At 45.5% G+C, this 19,379-nt stretch overlaps 1 protein-coding gene across 1 annotated transcript in view; it reads left to right on the top strand.

The window, feature by feature from the left end:
• The window catches only part of AGPS (alkylglycerone phosphate synthase), a 732,223-nt gene that overhangs the window by 443,569 nt on the left and 269,275 nt on the right, over positions 1-19,379 (top strand). The window contains exon 13 of the mRNA XM_078681513.1: positions 16,187-16,263. Coding sequence (XP_078537639.1) covers positions 16,187-16,263 — 77 coding nt within the window. The remainder of the gene's footprint in view (positions 1-16,186; positions 16,264-19,379) is intronic.

Raw genomic sequence — 19,379 nt, 5'->3', positions numbered from 1 at the left:
GACTCTGGAACAAGGGGGCTCACGGTTGGAACGCCAGCAGCAGGTTAGCCCAGCACAATGTGACTCTGGGCAATAGCTCGCTTAATCTTCCAGATGGCCTCCAGCGCCTTGACATCCTTGGGTAATTGTTCACACTTTACAAATACGGGTATTATTATTAGTAGTAGTATTAGTATGGCATAGATGGATTCTGTGCACTGAAAGCAGAGAATGAGCTTCGTCTAAATAAGCTTGAAACACGGGGTCCATTTCATTCCTCTGCCTATTTGTACCCCCATTCACTTCTTAGATGGTTCCATCTAATGGTGCATTTCGTAATGGGTGGAGTAACTGTTTCCTTCCTGAAAAGTGTCTACTACTCTTTTTCTGTCGTAAGAGAGGAGGCATCTTTACATTGTAGCGATCACAGAGGTATTTTTTCTGCGAGGGTACCCTTAGGAATGACCTTCCTTTTTCTGTTATTTTCTAAAGATTTGGCTTTAGTAACTAATGGTCCCAGAGGTTAGCGTCTCTGAGCAAATCTACATATTCGTCTCTGGTAATGCATATTATTCTGTAGTTGAAGGATCATTGGCCATATTTGTTGCTCATCTTGGTCCTTCGTATCGCACCAGCTGATTTATTTGTTGCATTTATATTGTTTGCTTCGTGGGGCTCAGCCCTTAGCTGTGGGGATGTTGGCTCACCTGATAAAGCACAGTCAACAGTAGATGCAAAATGCAGATCTTACAGCCAGCGGAGTTGTAGGCGAGAAAGCAATGTAAGGAAGGGAAAATGAAAAGAATAGAAACAATAGTTTAGTTGTGTTTTCAAGTCTATAAGGTGGTCCCATGTATTATTTAGGGATATATGACGGTACAACGCGTACCGTCACAACGCATACCTTTACAACGCGGCCGTGACAACGCAAGTCGTTACCACGACTTGCGTTGGGGGGGCGCGGATTTCGAATAGTTTAATTTACTATTCTAACACCAGTCCCCGTGGACCCTAGGGAAGGTGTTAGGATAGTAAATTAACTATTTTTAGACCTTGAGCGCCCTCCAGCGCAAGTCGTGGTAACGACTTGCGTTGTCACAGCCGCGGTGTAAAGGTACCGCATTGTGAAAACATCGTTGTAAACGATGTTTACCATTATTTAGAACTCAGTTTGATTGATTTGTACAAACTCATGCTTTTATCGCCCATGTCAGTTATTACAATTAAATTATTGTATAGCCACTTGTCTTATGTGATAACCCAATATTGTGCTTTTCTCTCACCTTTGGTTTCATGACGTTTTAGTTTTATTATGTTCTGTGCGCTTTAACGGTTTGTAATAACCGAATAAAGTTACAAAATGATGATCATGAAATCATTTATTTCTTCAATACAGTTCATGCTGCTCACTGCCTAGTGTCTTTTAACTCCACTGTCCCTTTTTCAGGGGCAAGCAAATATCTAAGAAAAAAACAAAATATACATATCATTCCTTATATCAACGAACTATGTCAGATGATCAGATATGTCTCAATGATTTCATACCTTCCCCATGAGAATCCATAGGAGTCCTTCCTTGTGTGATGCTAGAAATTGTTCTGACTCTTTTCTGATGCTATATTGATAAAGGGTGTGCACTTAACCCTTCACCAACCCATTCCCACTGTTTTGTTTCAGTGACCTCATCCTCCTTAGTCTATGCGATGTATTTTTTAGTTCATTGTTGATTGTAGGCTTAGTTGTGACTTATAAATGTTCGATTGTTCCATGACATGACAAATCTAACTTTCCATTTAATTCCCTTGGCTGTTAAGTTTCACCATCCTCTTGGATTACCTCTCTAGTAAACATTTGATGTTGACTCTACATTTTTCCCTTTCCATTACTGATCTAATTGGTGTTCAGGGCAGTTTCCATAAAACTGGCGAGCAAGGGGTGATTTAAAATTGTACATTGTAAACTTGTTTTTGTTCTTAATCGGTCCTTTTTTTCGCCTGGGTATGTTGTCTTTCCAGCGTATAGAAGCCCATACAGGCACTGGATAACTTATACGCAAAATTCCTTGTGTCACATGTTGCAAAGGTCCTGAGTTGTATAACTGTGTGTGGATGGAGTATCTTCGATTTGATCACTTTATTTCCAATGTAATAAGTAAAGGGTCAGATAAGAACCCTTTTTGGATGTTTGCATTTAACTTTGTTAAAATTTGTCAGCACTCGGTATTGAAACTTAGCGTTAATGATTTGACAGGTGTGGCTGTTTCGTAGCAGACAAGGGTTTGCCCCTAAAAGTCGATTTAAGGTCATCACTTGTGGTCCAATCTGGCACTATTTAATAAATATATATATTTTTAAAAAAAACATATTTTATTGAGTTTTCAAGGTACATAATAGGCCGTTGCCCTCTGTATACATACTGAACACCAGATATATCAAAGGTACCCATGTATATGTGAAACTGTAACCCCTTAAAATATGCAGGCAAAAAATACAAATATGGCACAGAGCATCTTAAACCCCACAAAATTGATTGAGTCGGGATGTATACGACCACAGATAACAATATGACATTGCCTGGGCTGTTCAGGGACTAAACGTGTATGGGGGGACAATCCTATAAGGGGTCCATATGCAGTAAGGGTGGTAACTCTATTCCTCGGTAATAAATATATGTTTGATAGTTTTACTTAGTGCTGAATTGTTTGAAACACATGCTATCTGTTGCTCTTAGATTTTAGTGTTACATAATTTCTCTTGGGAATGATAGCCTCTGTCAACTTTCTAATCATTAGGCGCTGTTTCACTTCATAATCTTTCATGCGTGATGTGATCCTTTTCACCCGGAGTCATTTTTAGGAGGTAAATGCCTATCTGCTAGAGAAGTCTAGCTGCAGGTTCTTTACCTTAAAATCATCCTCAGACACCAGACTGGATGCAGAAACTTTTCTACAGCAGTATCGCTGTGCGTCCGTAGAGGGCGTCAATCGACTCCGTAACTATGTCGACCACAGAATATGACATCGGCAGAGTCCATTTAAGCCGTCCCCAAAAGCGTTGGTGTCCGCTTCTTCCTTTCCGTGCTTTCACGTGGATGCAGAGTGGTACCTTTAGCCAATTTTGGCCTATCAGGACATCAACAAAACCGTGTGCGTTTCTGGATATTTGTGGGGTCCTGCGGACTAAGATGTCCACCCTGTACCCTCATTCTATTTGCATGTGGTGTCTGGGCGTGCACCCTGACTGGTGTGGCTCATGTCTTCAGCTTTGGCTGTTAGAGTTGCAGGAGCGCAGCATGACACTGTTAGCGATGCGGTGGTCTTGGTCCCTCGTCGGTCTTGGTCCTCGTCTCCCTCCGAGGACCGCTCGAGGGCCGGCTTCCGAAGTCCTTCGTCCTCTCTGGTGGTCGTGGGCGGTCAACACCACGGCTTTCCCCAATTTTACAGCATATGCGTGGTGTCCATGACTCACGTCCTATTCTTCCGATTTCGGGATCGGAGCGAGAATGTGTCCCATGCCTTCGGGTGCTTCCTGGCGCCGAGGTGACTCTGGCTCATATGAGGGAATACTATCTCTCCCTTTATGCCATTTTTGGTTCTCAGCATCCCTCTGGTGCGCATCTCATTTCCCAAGGAGTTTCATGAAGCTGTGCCTGACACCAATCCAGCGTGTCCTCTCTGTGTCATTGAGGCCCTCCGATTCCTTGATCGAACGCTTATCAGCTTCTGTGCACATCCCTTAGCGGTTCCTACCTGTGATGCCAGCGTTGGATCCGACATATGCATCGACGCTGCTGATCGTCCCTACTTTGTCTCTCCACGACGCCACGTGTCGCCTCTTCAACATCGGGAACCGCGTTGGTGGAACAGTTCATTTTGGGCTACTTTCCTCTGCTTTCAGAAGAGCCCCCTGCTATTTCCTCCTTGAGACACAGGTAATTCAGTGATTTCGATGATGACATAACTTGCATTCCTCAGCCTCGTCCTTAGTTTCATTGGGTGTCTAACCTTGGTGAGGCTAGTAGCCTTGATTCTTCCCCATCCTCTGACTTGTTTTCTCTTCCTAGCCTCGCTTGTGAAGCGAGCTCGCCTTTTCTGTGCTTTTGCGGAGATTTGTCTTGGTTCTGTGACTGCAGCTTCCTTCTGTGGCCATTGATCCCCTATTTGGGGTGCTTCATCAGAGCCAAATGAGGACTAAACCTTCAGTGAAGCCCTCTTCGCTATTTGGCACTTGGGCTAAAGCTGTTTCAAGGGCCTCCATTGACCGGTCTATAGCTCATAGGCACTATCCTGTCCATGGAGACCCGGTCTCCCTATACCGGCATCCTACTCTGCACAGCTTTGTGGGTCAGGCTGCTACAGCCTCCCCCGACATTGGCGCCGTGCCTGATGTCCCTCCAGTATGGGAATCTGAAAGTCTAGATGCTCTTGGTCGATATCTCTTTTCTGCCACCAGCTCCGCTTTGCAGTCTCCTAATACTGCTTTTGTTTTGCCCTGTCTTTCTCATGTGTTGTGGGATTAGTCTTGTGCCTTCTCCCCTCCATCCCTGATGATATTCGGTACACTCTTACTCAGCTGGTCCAGGATGGTCGCCTGGTGTCTAAATGATTGATTCGTTGTGGCGTAGATACCACAGATTATATTGAACGAGCCATGGCGCTCGCTGTAGCTCTTTGCCGCTACCTGACTACCCACCTCTGGCTTCTTTGAGGCTGTTCAGTCCACCTTGGTGGACATGCCTTTTGATGATCAGTATATGTTTGGCTCTCAATCTGACTCCGCTAACGCCATTTTCGGGATAGTTAGAGTGAAGCGGAATCTTAATCCAAGCTTGCTATACCGTCCCCTTTTTTTTTCCCGTATTCAGTCTGGCCTGGAATGGTCTCCTTGATTTCTTTTCTTTCTGCATTGCTTGCTTCTATGGCTAGGAGCTTTGATTCATGGTTGTAGCTACTGTCCTATGCCATCTGTTCTGTTTTCTTGGCCCAGTTGACTTTAAGTGAACAATGTAGTATTGTGCTTCTATGGACTGTTCTTTCTGACTCATCTTTATCCTTCCTTCCATGTTTTGTTCAAGTTGCGGATTCAGTTCCGTGAGGGCTTCTCCTCAATATTTCTGGTGAGATGTCTTCTCCCTCAATTTCCTTCTTGGCAGCTGGTCTCTCTTTTCCTTCTTATTTCAGACAGGTTAGCCTGGTCGGGGATCTGTGGCTAGACGTCTCTGTCAGGTGAATAAGTTACTTACCTTTGGTTATGCGTTATCTGGTATAGACCAGATCTAGCCGCAGATTCCTTACCAGCCCACCCATCCTCCTTGTTCTGCGAACTGATTCTCTCTTTCTTAAAACAAAAAACACACAGACACTTATATATATATATATATATATATATATATATATATACAAAACGCTAAAACAAATATGGTCATTCAAAAAAAAAAAGAAGATTCTTTTTGGGCACACTGTTTGCATTGCAGAAAGCAGTTGCAGAAGAAACTGATATCAGCACGTCCGTTTATATGGACTCTGCCGGTGTCAAATCCGATGGACGATGTTAGTGAGTCACTCACTGCCCATATGTACTGCCGTAGAAAAGTTTCCGGATCCAGTCTGGTGCCGGGGGATAATTCTAAGGTAAGGAATCTGTGGCTAGATCTTGTCTCTACCAGACAAGGGATTACCGAAGGTAAGTAACTTATTCATTAATGACAGAAGGCGAATACACAAGAGCCATAGCAAACGCTATAAAGATGCAGACTCATAAATATTGTTTTGATAGTTCTAACCTCGGAGAGTCATGCACCTTATTCCAGTTGAGAGGTTTCATGAGTCCATTGATAGCAACATCCAACCTGGTGTGTGACACAGGGTGCACTAACAGACAGGGTGGGCCTCTTGAGAAGGCATTAGATGTAATCTTGTTGTCCATATTTGATATGAAGGATAGTTTACTAGAAGTCATAAGGCCAAAAACTGAGGGTGGACAGGTCTGGCCAGGAGGGGGAGGCATTGCTGTGATTTTCAGGAGAGATCTTTAGCTTAAATTGGATAAACTCCGGCTTTTTAGCTACGAAGCTGCTTTTTTAGTCTGAATATTACTAGCTCTAGATCTGTTTCTGGGCTCCTCATTTATAGACCTCCTGGTCCTGGGAAAACCTTTATTGATGAACTCCTGGAAATACTTCCCCCACATGCCCTCCGCTACTCTAACTTTCTCCTACTGGGGGATTTTAATGTGCATTTAAAAAATAAAGGTTGTAAAGATTCGGCTGAGTTTTTGTTAGGCCTTCAGGCTCTGGCCCTGAACCAATCGATCCATACTTCCACACGAAACAGAGGTCATACGTTAGATAACATTTTCACAAACTCTACAGAGACAGGTGCTTTACTGCCGGTCCCTGTAGCCTGGTCAGACCACTACCTACTGCCTTTTAGTTTATTATCGCCAGGTCAGGCCCTCCACTCGCAGGGTGGTTGCTCCAAACCTACATTGGTCCGGAAATGGGCCGCATTAACTGAGGATGCCTTTGAAGAAGCACTGGCTGGCAGACCTCCTGAGGTAGGGGACAACATCCAGAGTGCTGATAATTTAATATCTAGTTGGTTGTTGGAGGTTGTGGACTCCCTGATACTGCTAAAACAATGTAAAAGTGGGCATACATCAGCCTCTGCGAAGTGGTTCTCGGGAGATCTGGCGCAAATGAAATCCAGCTGTAAACATCTTGAGCGCCAATGGAGGAAGAGCTATCGGGATGAGAACAGACAGAAATATTTAGAGGCTTTGAAGTTTTACCATTGTCAGATCAGGAGAGTGTGGAGGGAATACTACATAGGGCAGATTGAGCTAGCAAACAATTCCATGAAGACCATCTTTCAGGTAGTGAAACAGTTGTCCTCTTAAGAACGGGTGACAGTTGCGCTCCCTGCCTCTACGGATTATTGCAATAAGGTCGCTGACTACTTTACTAATAAGACTGATAAGATATATTCCACCTTTCCTGGAAGTAGTAGGAGGCATGCCCCCGCGCTTGGTATGGAGGCCCCGTGGACCGAGGATAAGTTTGCCCTCGGTCCTCTGGTGGAAAGCGAGGTCCTCAGGCTGATGGAGGTGGTGAAATCTGGGTCATCTCTTGATCCGGCCCCACCAAAATTTTTGCAACTAGGAAAGAAAATCATTGCTCCTGTTCTCACCTCGCTACTGAACCTGTCCTTTAGCAAGGGGCAGGTCCCCAGCAACTGGAAACATGCTATGGTGTTCCCTCTATTGAAGAATCCCTTATTGGACCACGCTCTTCCTGAAAATCTAAGACTCATATCTCTACTTCCCTATGTAGCTAAAATCGCAGAGAAATATCTGACTGGCCAACTCTCGAGGTTTTTGGAAGAGAGGCGGGTTCTTCATGATACCCAGTCCGGCTTTAGGCCTATGCATAGTACGGAGTCCGCTCTCCTCCTGGCAGCCGAAGTGTTGAGGGCTGCAGCCGATGAAGGTAGGACCAAGGCCTTGATTCTGCTGGACCTATGTGCTGCGTTCAACACGGCCTCCTACTTGAGAGGTTACGGGAAGTCGGGGTCGGAGGTGTCACGTAGATTTGGCTGAAGAATTTTTGAGAAAATAGATCCTTCCAGGTTTTGCAACATCCTTTCAGCTCCAGAGTCCTTTACACCAGAGGATGCCACAGGGATCAGCTCTCAGCCCCACCCTGTTTAACATTTATATGCGCCCGCTTGCAAATATTGTTCTGAGACATGGAATTAAGCTGGTGTCATATGCTGATGACACTCATCTAGTTGTGAACCTGGAACAGAAGGAATCTGGAAGGACTGCCTATTCCAGAACTTGCCTGGGGGAGCTTATGGACTGGATGAGACTGAGTTGCCTCCAGTTAAATGCAGGGAAGACAGAGGTGACGGTGGTTGGAAAACAGCACTCTCTCTCAGCATTGGTGGCCAGATGCACTAGGACTTAGTCCAGTGCCAAAAGCCAAGGTGAAAATTTGGGAGTGGTGTTCAACAAAAATCTATACTTCTTTGAACAAATAACTGCTGTGGCCGGGACATGTTTTGGCAATTTAAAGATGCTACGTAAGATTCTGGACCTCCTCCCCCTGGATGCTAAAAGAACTATTGTGCAGGTTCTGGTCATGTCTTGCCTTGACTATTGCAATGTCCTGTATCTAGGGGTTACTGCAAAAACTCTTAACATCTTGCAGAAGGTCCAAAATGCTACAGCCCAGCCCGGCTTATCCTGAATATCCCAAGGAGGGCCCTCAGTGGGAGAAGCTTTAAAGGAACTGCATTGGCTCCCTATCCGGGCCAGAGTCACCTTTAAGGCCCTATGCTTTAGTCATAGGATCCTCAGGAAAAGGGGGCCTCGTTTTCTTCTCCCCCTCCTGACGGTCTACCAGCCTACTCGTAATCTGAGATTGTTGGGCAGTGCTAGATTGACTGTGCCCTGGGTGTAGAAGGCTCGGGCTGGCGGGAGATCCTTTGGTTTCCTGGCAGCCAAGACATGGAATGAGCTCCCTGTGGATCTGAGGACATCTGAGTCAGAGTCTCTGTTCAGCAAGAAACTGGAAACCTGGCTCTTCCGTCACCCCCAGGAGGGCTAAAGTAGTAGGGTGTCACCTCTGTGTGGATGTCCACCCTGGATGGTGGTTAGCTTGGGAGGGTCACTGGGGTTCATTATGTCCTAGCGCGGGGACACTCCGGTTGGAGTAACCATAGCGCTTTATAAGCTTCCTAATAATAATTATAAAACAATGCTTTTCGAAAAACTTACCCTTTCTGAAGAAGGTTTTTCTAAATGCATTGGGGCGTATTAGGAAATGGATGAAAACTGGATAGGCAATCATTCGACTAGTAATATATTGTTTTGTTTTATGAGTTCTACAGATTTTATGTTTAATATCAGATATGTATAAGAGATTGATTAAAGGGATTATTTAAAGGAACCTCTCAGAAGGCCCACGCTATCAGGCGGTGCACCTTATGTGACAGATGCCATGTTGATTGTGTGCTATCATTAGAAGGTGAACTGACTCACACATTAGTGCACTGTTCTTGTCAGTATATATAAAGAATAACCTCCTTTCCCTTCAGTCAGGTGTGGTGTGTTTGGACCTTGTTCTACCACCCTTATAATTATGTATCACATATACAAACAATTCTCTTATATATGTGGTTAGGGAGACCGGAAACAGTAAGGATTTGCCTAATATGTTAAAAAAGATACTAATATCATCTAGTGAAACAATTTTCTTATCGTGTGAAAACATTTTGCAAACCAGATTTCATTTTAGGCTGAACTTGATGTAGTAGAAACTTTTTTTCTGTCTAATGAAGCAAAAAATGGACCCTGGGAAAGCTGTATGGTAACGCTGAACCTCCTGGTTTTTTTTTCTTGAAATAAGATACATTCCTTACTTAGCCTGAAGACTCTTTCTTTTACCACTGTAATCTCAGCATAGAACTGGGATTCTCTGACACAACGGAAGTGGTAGAGTTCGAAAAACGAGAAGGGCGAGAGTAGAATGTTATGGGAAAGCAAGCTCTACTGCTCGTTAGCGTGTAGCATGTGTTTCTTAACTGTACATAGCACAGAGACAAATAGAGGTACGAGTCTGCTCCTGGCTGGTATGCCTTTTCAGCCCTAGGAAAGTGGAGGGCCAGGCCACATACTGAGAGTGCTGATACACTAGGGTGCATGCTGTGAGCGAAAACACTAAGAGGAAGCCTGCAAGAGTGCCATATTGTCTAGCTAATTACCATTATTGTGTCAGAGGTATAGTGCTGTTTAAGTACAATGCTGTTATGCATGTTACTTTGAAGTCTCCTTAAGGCTGGCAAATTAAAGGTTAAGAACCTTTGCAGAAGAAAATATGGTATCCAATCTCTGACAGTTTTTCCTCTTACATCCATCACACATGCTCTGTACTTCTCCACAGCCTCCATTTAGGTGGCAGTAGGGAGTATTCATATGTTTTTAAGCAAGTTGGAGGTTTAAATTTAACCCGATTCCTATTTTAATATCTCTCGGAGAGGTATGCACATAGCCGCATAGCTCTAGAGTATGCAAATGTAACTTCTCTTTCTAAGCAGAGGAATTAAATGGATAGGAGCTACTGATTCCATTTGCAGATGCCGGCATTTCTCACTCTGTCTCCTCCAAGGGCTTAAGAATCGCCGGATATGATTCCCACTCCAGAGTAAGCTTTTAGAACCCGCCTACTGTTAAACGTAAACTCATTCTCCGCAGTGCAAAGCTCTGGACGAGATGCGGCCTAGTGGTTAGAGTTGCCGATCTTGGAAATCAGACTGAAGTCCTTCCTCAGCTCAACCTCCTGTGAATATGGGCAATCAATCAATCTACCCAAGCCTAAAAGGGAAAGAAATGTGTATGTTCTGGCGCAATACAACTTTGCAAAAATGAAGCTTAAAACTAATCACGCAGTCAGCTTAGTAAAAGTGTTGACATAAAACTCGTGTTTACCTGATGCTAAGAAATGACCACGTGCTAATTACTGTTATAACTACCCGAAACTCATTCCCGTTCACCCCAAGTTATTTGTATGATATTGTTTTACTTTAGTTGAATTATTTATGTACTACGAGTCATTCTCCTTTATAAAACGTCATGGTATACTTAAATGTCTATCAGCTACATGATTTTCGTCGACTTTGAGGTACAACTTTTGACCTGATAAGGCTCAGCTACAGTTAAGGCCAAGACTGGTGTTGATCGAGCCGCAGTTGAATGTTTACAGGTGGTCAGAAATGAGGCTCTGGAGCTGTATTGCTTCTTCTGCAGCTGTCTTCTAGGGGAAACATCTACTTACAGCTCATCAAATTTGTTAGAAATGTGCAGAACTTGAAAACTAAAGAAAAATGTAATGTTTTGCATTACCTCTAGGGGAAGCCACCAACATGAACGAGGGATTACATTCACTCTGTGGACATAGGTGCAGTGAGAAACAGAAGCTTTTGTGGCTAGTCATGGCTAAGCAACCATTTCCAGATTTCCCCCCTATCATGCTCAGGGCTCCCCAGACGCAAGAAGTGGGAGGAAGATTGGGCACAGGTGCACCTTTTCCTCCTGGTATCCAGAGACTCTCTCTTATTTACGTTCAGCAAAATCCAAATACCACAACCACATCTTCCATGAAAAAACATCACATTTCAGATCCCTCCACGACTCAGCCAAAAACAGACACAAAAAACGTTTTGACCTCATCAAAAACCCAAACTGTTCTCCCCTAACTACTAAGCCTGAGGACTCCACAAAGAAAGCAGCCGTTTTTGCTATTTTCTTTGATAAAAAGGTCAAAGCACTGATGAATCAGGTCACCCACCCCACCCCCTTTGAGGACCGGAAATCCTTAGTCACCTGGCAACACTTTGACATCATCTCGGAAGATGAACTCCTCAAATGCATCCTCGAAACTAAACCATCCAACCATTCTTCTGACCCCATCCCTTGCGGCATCACCATCGATTTCTACACCCATAATCTCTCTTACTGGACCAGGCTAGTTATTCTCTTCCTCAGTCAAGGCTCCCTCCCTGTCGCCCTTAAATCAGGACAGGTTACCCCTCTTCTAAAAAAAAAAAAACCTCAGCTGATGCGAAAGACCTCAACAACTTCTGCCCTATCACCAACCTCCCTTTTCTGTCGAAATTCACCGAAAAATGTGTTGCGAAACAACTGGCCCTACATATTATGGACAATAATCTCCTAGACGTCTTCCAATCTGGCTTCATCCAAAATTGCAGCACTGAAACAGCCCTGCTGCAAGTGGTTGATGAGGCGCTGCATGTACTAGACTCTGGGGAATCGTGCCTTCTGATTCTGATAGACCTCTCTGCAGCCTTTGACACTGTTAATCATAGTACCCTCCTTAACACTCTTCAACAGAGAATGGGATTGGATGGCACAGTGCTTAAATAGTTTGCCTCTTTCCTCTTGGACAGATCCCAAATGATTAAGATAGCGAACAGTCTTTCATCCCCATTGGCTGTAGGTCAAGGCGTCCCACGAGGTTCTATCCTGGCACCCACCTTGTTTAATCTCTACCTAGAACCATTAGGGAACCTCCTAAGCAAATCTGGGATCGATTACCATCTATATGCGGATGACACTTAAATCTACCTCAAGGTGTCTTCCGCCCATGATCTTTCACTACTCAACTCTACTCTCAAATCCATTTACAACTGGATGTTAGGTCACCAACTCATTCTAAATCCCGCCAAAACTGAATTCCTCCTCCTTTCTACCTCTCACCTCCTCCCGTTCAATCATAGATGGACAGGCCCGGACTGGCCGTTGTGGGCACCGGGCAATCCCCCGGTCGGCCGCATGGGTGGGGGCCGGTTTTGGGCCCGAGGGGGCCGTTTTTGTTACAGGGTCGTTTTTTGCAGCATAGCTGCAAAAACGGCCCTGTAACAAAATCGGCCGAAAACCGGCCCTGGCACCCCCAGGGGAGAGGGGGGGGGCGGCTGAGCACTTTGCCAGGGCCGGTTTCGGTTCCCAGTCCGGCCCTGTAGATGGATCAGCTGAACTTACTAAACAGCAAACCCATCATTGTCGACAGCGCTAAATCCCTAGGTGTCATTCTTGACAAAAGACTCAACCTAATCTCCCACGTCAACTCTATTGCCAAGAACGCACTATACCAGTTGCACCTCCTATGGGCATCTGTCGGTACTTCCAGGAGAAAGACTTAAAAACCTTGGTACAATCGCTGGTTCTCTCAAGACTGGATTATTGCAATTCACTCCTGACGGGCCTACCTAAATCCCACTCTCCCCTCTCAAATCCATCCTCCATTCAGCAGCTCGCTTCATTTAAGGGTCTAAACGAAGTGACCACGTCCCCCCTATCCTGTCCGCTCTGCGATTGGCTTCCGATTGAGGCAAGATCCATTTACAAAACTGCCTGCATCACGCATAAAGCCTTACACATGTCCTCCCCTTGTTACCTGGCAAACAAATTGAAATTGTCCGGAGGCTCTCAACCCTCTCGCAATGCGGAAAAGCTTCTGCTTGAGCCCCCCCAATCTTCAAAAGGGAAAGATCGATGGCACAATCCTTCTCAGGCAATGCGTCTGTGCCACCTCCTCTACCCTGATCTTCAAAGCTGATCGCAAATCTCTCCTCTTCCAAAAACACTTTGAGAACTAATACTTTCATTCTCAGGCCCTTCTTGGAAGTTCACTCCTCATTGTAAAATTTTGTATTTTTTCCTGTATATTCCTCTATCCTGTGTACTTTACCGGAATTTGTGTCTATGTAAACTTCATTTTTAGTCTCCTGTTTTTCTTTGTAATGTTTTATTGTGTTCCACTGTTTTTTGTAACATAACAGGCTTTCTTGTGCAGCACTACTGTTTTTCTTTGCATTGTTTTATTGTGTTCCATGGTTCTTTTGTAATGTAAGAAAGGGGAGCACACTGCTTCACCTCCCAGCAGAGTCGCCCCTGGGCATCATGGTAGATGCAGTTCAAATCGACAAGCGAGTACACTTGGAAAGTCTTGAGTGTTTCACCAGGTGGGTGCAGATTAGTGCTAGCCATCTCTGGACACGTGTTTCTGGATTATTATCCGTCATCAGCAGAGATTAGGCAAAATTATTTGGGGTTGCTGAGCAGGCTGCCGTATTCTTGGAACGCAGTATCTCTCCAGGCGCGCAGGTGCCTCTCCACGAGCTCGTCAGCTCAAAGCGGCTCGAGGGAGCCTTTAAGTAAGAAACTGGTGTGGGAGCACACTGCTTCACCTCCCAGCAGAGTCACCCCTGGGCATCATGGTAGATGCAGTTCAGATCGACAAGCGAGTAACGACAAGCGAGTACACTTGGAAAGTCTTGAGTGTTTCACCAGGTGGGTGCAGATTAGTGCTGGCCATCTCTGGATACGTGTTTCTGGATTATTATCCGTCATCCGCAGAGATTAGGCAAAATTATTTGGGGTTGCTGAGCAGGCTGCCGTATTAGTATCTCTCCGGGCGCGCAGGTGCCTCTTCACGAGCTCGTCAGCTCAAAGCGGCTCGAGGGAGCCTTTAAGTAAGAAACCGGTGTGGGAGCACACTGCTTCACCTCCCAGCAGAGTCGCTTGTCGGACTGCATCTACCATGATGCTTAGGGGCGACCCTGCTGGGAGGTGAAGCAGTGTGCTGCCACACCAATTTTCTATTTGAAGGCTCCCTCGAGCCGCTGTGGGCTGACGAGCTCGTGGAGAGGCACCTGTGCGCCTGGAGAGATACTATGTTCCAAGGATACGGCAGCCTGCTCAGCAACCCCAAATAATGCCTAATCTCTGCTGATGACAGATAATAATCTAGAAACACGTGTCCTGAGATGGCCAGCACTATTCTGCACCCACCTGGTGAAACACTCTAAAGACTTTGCAAGTGTACTCGCTTGTCGGACTACATCTACCATGATGCTTAGGGGCGACCCTGCTGGGAGGTGAAGCAGTGTGCTCCCACACCAATTTTCTTTTGTAATGTAACTGGCTCTATTGTACAGCGTTCTGACACCTTCGAGTAATATCTGCGCTTTATAAAAATGCACAAATAAATAAATGTATATCTTCCAACTCCCAGCGTGTCTCCTTAAACACGAGAGGGGAAAGGAGTTATGTGTGACGTTCTCTCATCATCCCTGATCCTTCCCCTGCTATTTACCCACCAGCGAGAGGCAGCATCTCCATGCTGTGCACAGCAGCGGCTCTGACAGACCCACTGCCAGTGCAGCATCTGCTGGCTGCTCTCATAGGAAGCGCAGAGCAGGCCCTGGAGTGAAAGCCAGAGGGAAGGAGCAGATGGGCGCAGGCTGCCAGGTAGCGCTATAGTACATGAGGAAGAGGGTACTTCTGATGCAGGTGGAGGGAAAGAGGGTGCCAGGAGCGGGGTGTGTACTTTCTATAATACGGGAAGGAGCGAAGGCCAGAACGTGATTTGGTTTAGGGGAGGTGGGTGTGTAATGCTGAAATGTATATGGCGACTCTGTGGTTCTGAAATTCTGGACCCTACTGTTGTCCCGGTATCGAGGTCCAATACCCGTGTCCCGAAACATCAACGTACCATGACGAATTTGGTGTCGACGAACCGATAATGATTAGGACATCATTCCTATGCATTTGCGTCATGATCGAGGTATGCTAACACCCCTGAATCGTAGTTTCCGTCCCGACCCCTCAGACTCCATTTTGTAAACGGTATCCATCTTGTGTCTTGCCCTCATGATAAGTCAATTAAAGGTCGAGCTTGATCTAAAAGGACACGTCCACCTTCCCTGACTTCCCCCTGACCCGTCCCAACTGACTCCATTGCCTCCAGCCGAACCTGTTTGGGCAGCTCCTCGCCCAGTGGCCTAATACGATAGCATCAATGCATAACATGCCACAAACCATTCACTACATCCAGATCATGTTTTCTACACACAGACACACCTGTCCACGCTCCCTGTTTATGGCCAGTTTTATGACTAGGAGGTGCCTTCCTTTATTGGGGTTTCATCGATATCTGATGGGAGTTCCGGGCCTGGCTGGGTAATCCATCACGAATTGGACGTCTAAAATACGGGCTTGCCTACATGACTTCGCTCTTTTGTATTATTGTAGAAATATGTGTATAGCCATATCATAAACTCAAGAATTCTTGCTTGCAGCTATTATTTTTGTATATAAGGAGAAGGCTGGTTCTGTAAAAACGAACAGTCTCCTGAGAACACATGACCCGTGTTTGTCGTGCTTCTAGGACACCTGTTACTTGGTAGCTACCAATAAAATTCGATCTCTGACTGCGACTAGAAGACTCAGTGTTTCTGTGGTCCGGAACAAGGGAGAACTCAGAGGTCTTCGGGTGTTATCCCCTGGCACCAAACGGGTTCCTAAATACCCTTTACCTCAACTCATGAGAAGCTTACAACGATGGTGCTCACGAGGAGACATACTCAACACTAAACTGTGGATTAGTATTAATAATTTTTTAGACTTCCACATCCGGGGATCCACGTGACGTCTTTGCTCCCATTGTCTATGAGACCATTTGAAACCCTCCTCTCAGGAACGATTCCCTTTTAAATTCCTACGCATGCGTAATGCTATATGTTTTTGAAAGAATTCGGTTTGTGATCTTTTCTATGCGTTTCTTTTAAATAATTTATTATGTTAAAGATGAATGTTTTTGACCTGCGGCTTGCTCTCTTTCTCCACAGGGCATGCACTTAAACCCCAGGTGTCCTCCATTTTTACTTCCTTTTTGGACGGTTTGAAAAAATTCTACATCACAAAGGTAATTTTATGCGTCCTTTCTATCTAATATCCGTTATTTGTCTCTCACTGAACGTGCCATTTTATACCCTAAACAAATCAAGTGACTGGAAGAAAAATGTTGTATGCATGTAATATCGGTGTTGATACCATGTAGGTCTAAAATATATACGGAACAGAGCAAAACTATAGCACACATTGTCTGATCCATGGGTGTACATGAAGGTTAATGATTCACTTGCCACAATTAAATATGTTTCATAGCTTGTAAATCCATTCACTTCCTCTTTATTTTCAGCCACTTGTATGACCATTTGAATTACGGTATACATCTATTTAATTCCCTGCTTTCACTGCTGTTCCTTGTATGTCAAGTAAAGGGTGGTTGTTCTGTTTGGTAATGACCCCTAGTTCTTGACCCCAAGTTGGTGGCCAGATTCGTTGGGCTTGCTTCCAATCCCCACTAGGAAAGTAAAAAAAACCTGGGAGTCCTGATTGATGACAAACTCAATTTGGAGGACCAAGTCAATTCAGTTGTCTCGGCTACCACATTTGCTCTTAGAACATGCAAGAAAATCTTAGTTTTTACCAAAGAAAAATCAACGCACAGTAGTCACTGCACTAACTATGTCGAGGTTGAACTATTGTACCAGCCTATACCTCAATATTCAGGAGCGGTTACTGCATAGATTCCAACTTCTACAGAACTTGGCCGCCAGACTGCTCACAGGGACGGCTGAATTTGCCTCTGTCTCCGGTGATATCAGAAGACTTCACTGGCTACCCGTTAAGAAACGGGTGCAGTTCAAATCACTCTGTACTGTTTACAAAGCCCTTCAGTGTATCGGTCCAGATCATCTGAAGCAGCAGTTTCAGTGGTATGTCCCCAATAGACCACTTCACTCTCTGGGAGCAAAATTAGTAACCGTTCCTGTTAGACCTGTCAGCTTTTTGGATGGTCTCCCCTTATTTATGTCCCTTTTTGCCTACCATTATTTTTTCCACCAATCCTTTTTTTGTGGTTTTAGGTCTCCGGGTGCCCCACCACTGCTAACCAGTGCTGAGGTACAGGTGCGCCTTCCTAAAATGGTGGATGGAGGGGGGGGGGGGGTCCTAAGATGGATGCCTGCTAGAGTTACCTCAGAGCTCTGGCCCATAGGATAACAATATAGGGATCCAAAACCTTCCAGTCCACTCTAGTGACTTGGGCCTAGGCTATATAAGGGAGACACTGGGCAGCCATTTTGTCTTGACTGGGCTGGCAGGAGTGCAGTCTTCAGAGTAGGGGGTTTGTGACCCAAGCTGATTTGATTGCGCTTAGGGGCTGCTAGTTAGTGGTGGTGGCTGCCCTCCTTCCTGCTGATCTGGCCCTGCTGGAGAGAAGAGTGCAAGGACACCAATCCAGTGTGGCCAACTAACAAAGCGGACTAATCTACCTAAATAGCTGGTGAGAGTGACCTGGCCCCAACCCTAGGAATCTTGGAGGGTGTTGCTGCGGGCTGATTTGGCAGGGTAGAGACAGGAAGTCTGAATAATCCACCTGAGGAGAAGTGGGGTCTAGAAACTGGCTGATTTGCCCATTGGAAAGTACTGCATCAGCTGGTGATTTATGTGGTCTCATCTTTCCCCGGCTGTCACTGGTGGAGCCCACTTCTTTCTTTCCCCCCTCTCTCTGTGCCCTCTGTGGTGCAGAAATATCGTGGCTGAGCGATTCCCGCGCAAAGCGTGAGGCAACAGAGAGGCGCCGGCTCGGGAAGAGACGCTGGGCGGGGTCGCTTGACAACCGGACTCCCACCTAGCGCAGTACCTCCTCCCGTCAGGCCGGAGCTCGTCAGAGGAGAAGAAGCTGCCGCGGTCTGTCAGAGAGGCTGACTTGACCTGCGGCTGACTCACTGGCGAGACGGAAGAGTACGGAGGAAGGCCTGAATGCTGCAAGGCCTCCAGGGAGTTCACATAACGGCCCGGTTAAAGTCCCTGCCCCACCTTAGTTAAGAGAGAACCAAGACCCGAGCGGGAGGCAGGGGGAAGACCGGGTCACCGGCTAACTCCGGGAAGAGATGAGTAAGGCACCAGTCGGGCGCGAAGGTAACAGGGAATTTCACAGCGGAGGTTGGGAAGAGAGAAAGGAGTGAAGCGGTGCAAAGGGGGGGTCTGACTGAGAACGGGGGTGAGAAAAGAACCAGGCCCCAAGGAAATGCAGTCATTTTTAATATCGTGACTTTACGTAGTGGGTTTCAGATCTCGACCCCCCTTTCTCCCCCGGAAATAGAGCCTTTCAAAGCATTCTTCCTTCACAGGAATGTCCAAGAGACAGCCGACCTGAATGAGAGACCGATGTGAATCATACCCATTGCTTTGTTCAATGTAACTCAACTTATTGCAGAAGAACTGCCTTAACAGTAACTTATTTGTTTATGCTTGCTCCAAACAGATTTGCATTTCGATTGTAGAGCTTTGTTATTCCTACTTGATTGATTGCTTCAGTAGCCTGTTTCTCAAAGAGGCCTATGTGTGAGATACCCTCTTATGCGGGTCTAACTACAAGTATATAAATTCTACTGTTTTGACTCATGTGGAAAATTGTAAGGCACAGTCTCGTAAATGCATTGGGATAGAGTTGAAATGGCCAATGAGTTAAGCTTACAAGCTCTGGAACCTCAAACTCCTTTTACTTACTTTTCCTTACAAAACAAAGAGATCCTTCCAACTCCCCCACACAGAAACACTCCCTAAACAAGGATTTTTGTACCTCTCATCCTCTCCCACAGGCACTCATACATGCTCACACAAGTTTTAAAACATATATGGGGGAGAAGGTGTCCATCAACATCCTCTTGCAGAAACACACGTGTACCTTTCCTTCCACACATGCACCACTCAGTTTGGCACCATAAAAACCTTATAGAATAAAGTAACATATACAAATGACAAAACAATAATATTTACATCTATCTGCACCTATAGATTTCTGTCCAACACATGAAGCAGGCATAGAGCTCCATAGACCCCAATGTTGTTTACATAGAGTACAAAAATATGGACAACGCACACAAAACCATGTTCCCAAGCAGATTGTCACATCACCCACAAATGTACACATCCCTCCTACATCTGTGATACCCCCTTATCCTGTTTGTC

The sequence above is a fragment of the Lissotriton helveticus genome, chromosome 3_1, assembly GCF_964261635.1.
Source record: "Lissotriton helveticus chromosome 3_1, aLisHel1.1, whole genome shotgun sequence".
NCBI classification, from domain to species: Eukaryota; Metazoa; Chordata; class Amphibia; order Caudata; family Salamandridae; genus Lissotriton; species Lissotriton helveticus.
Note: the sequence above shows the minus strand (reverse complement) of the source record. Positions and strands in the feature narration are given on the sequence as shown.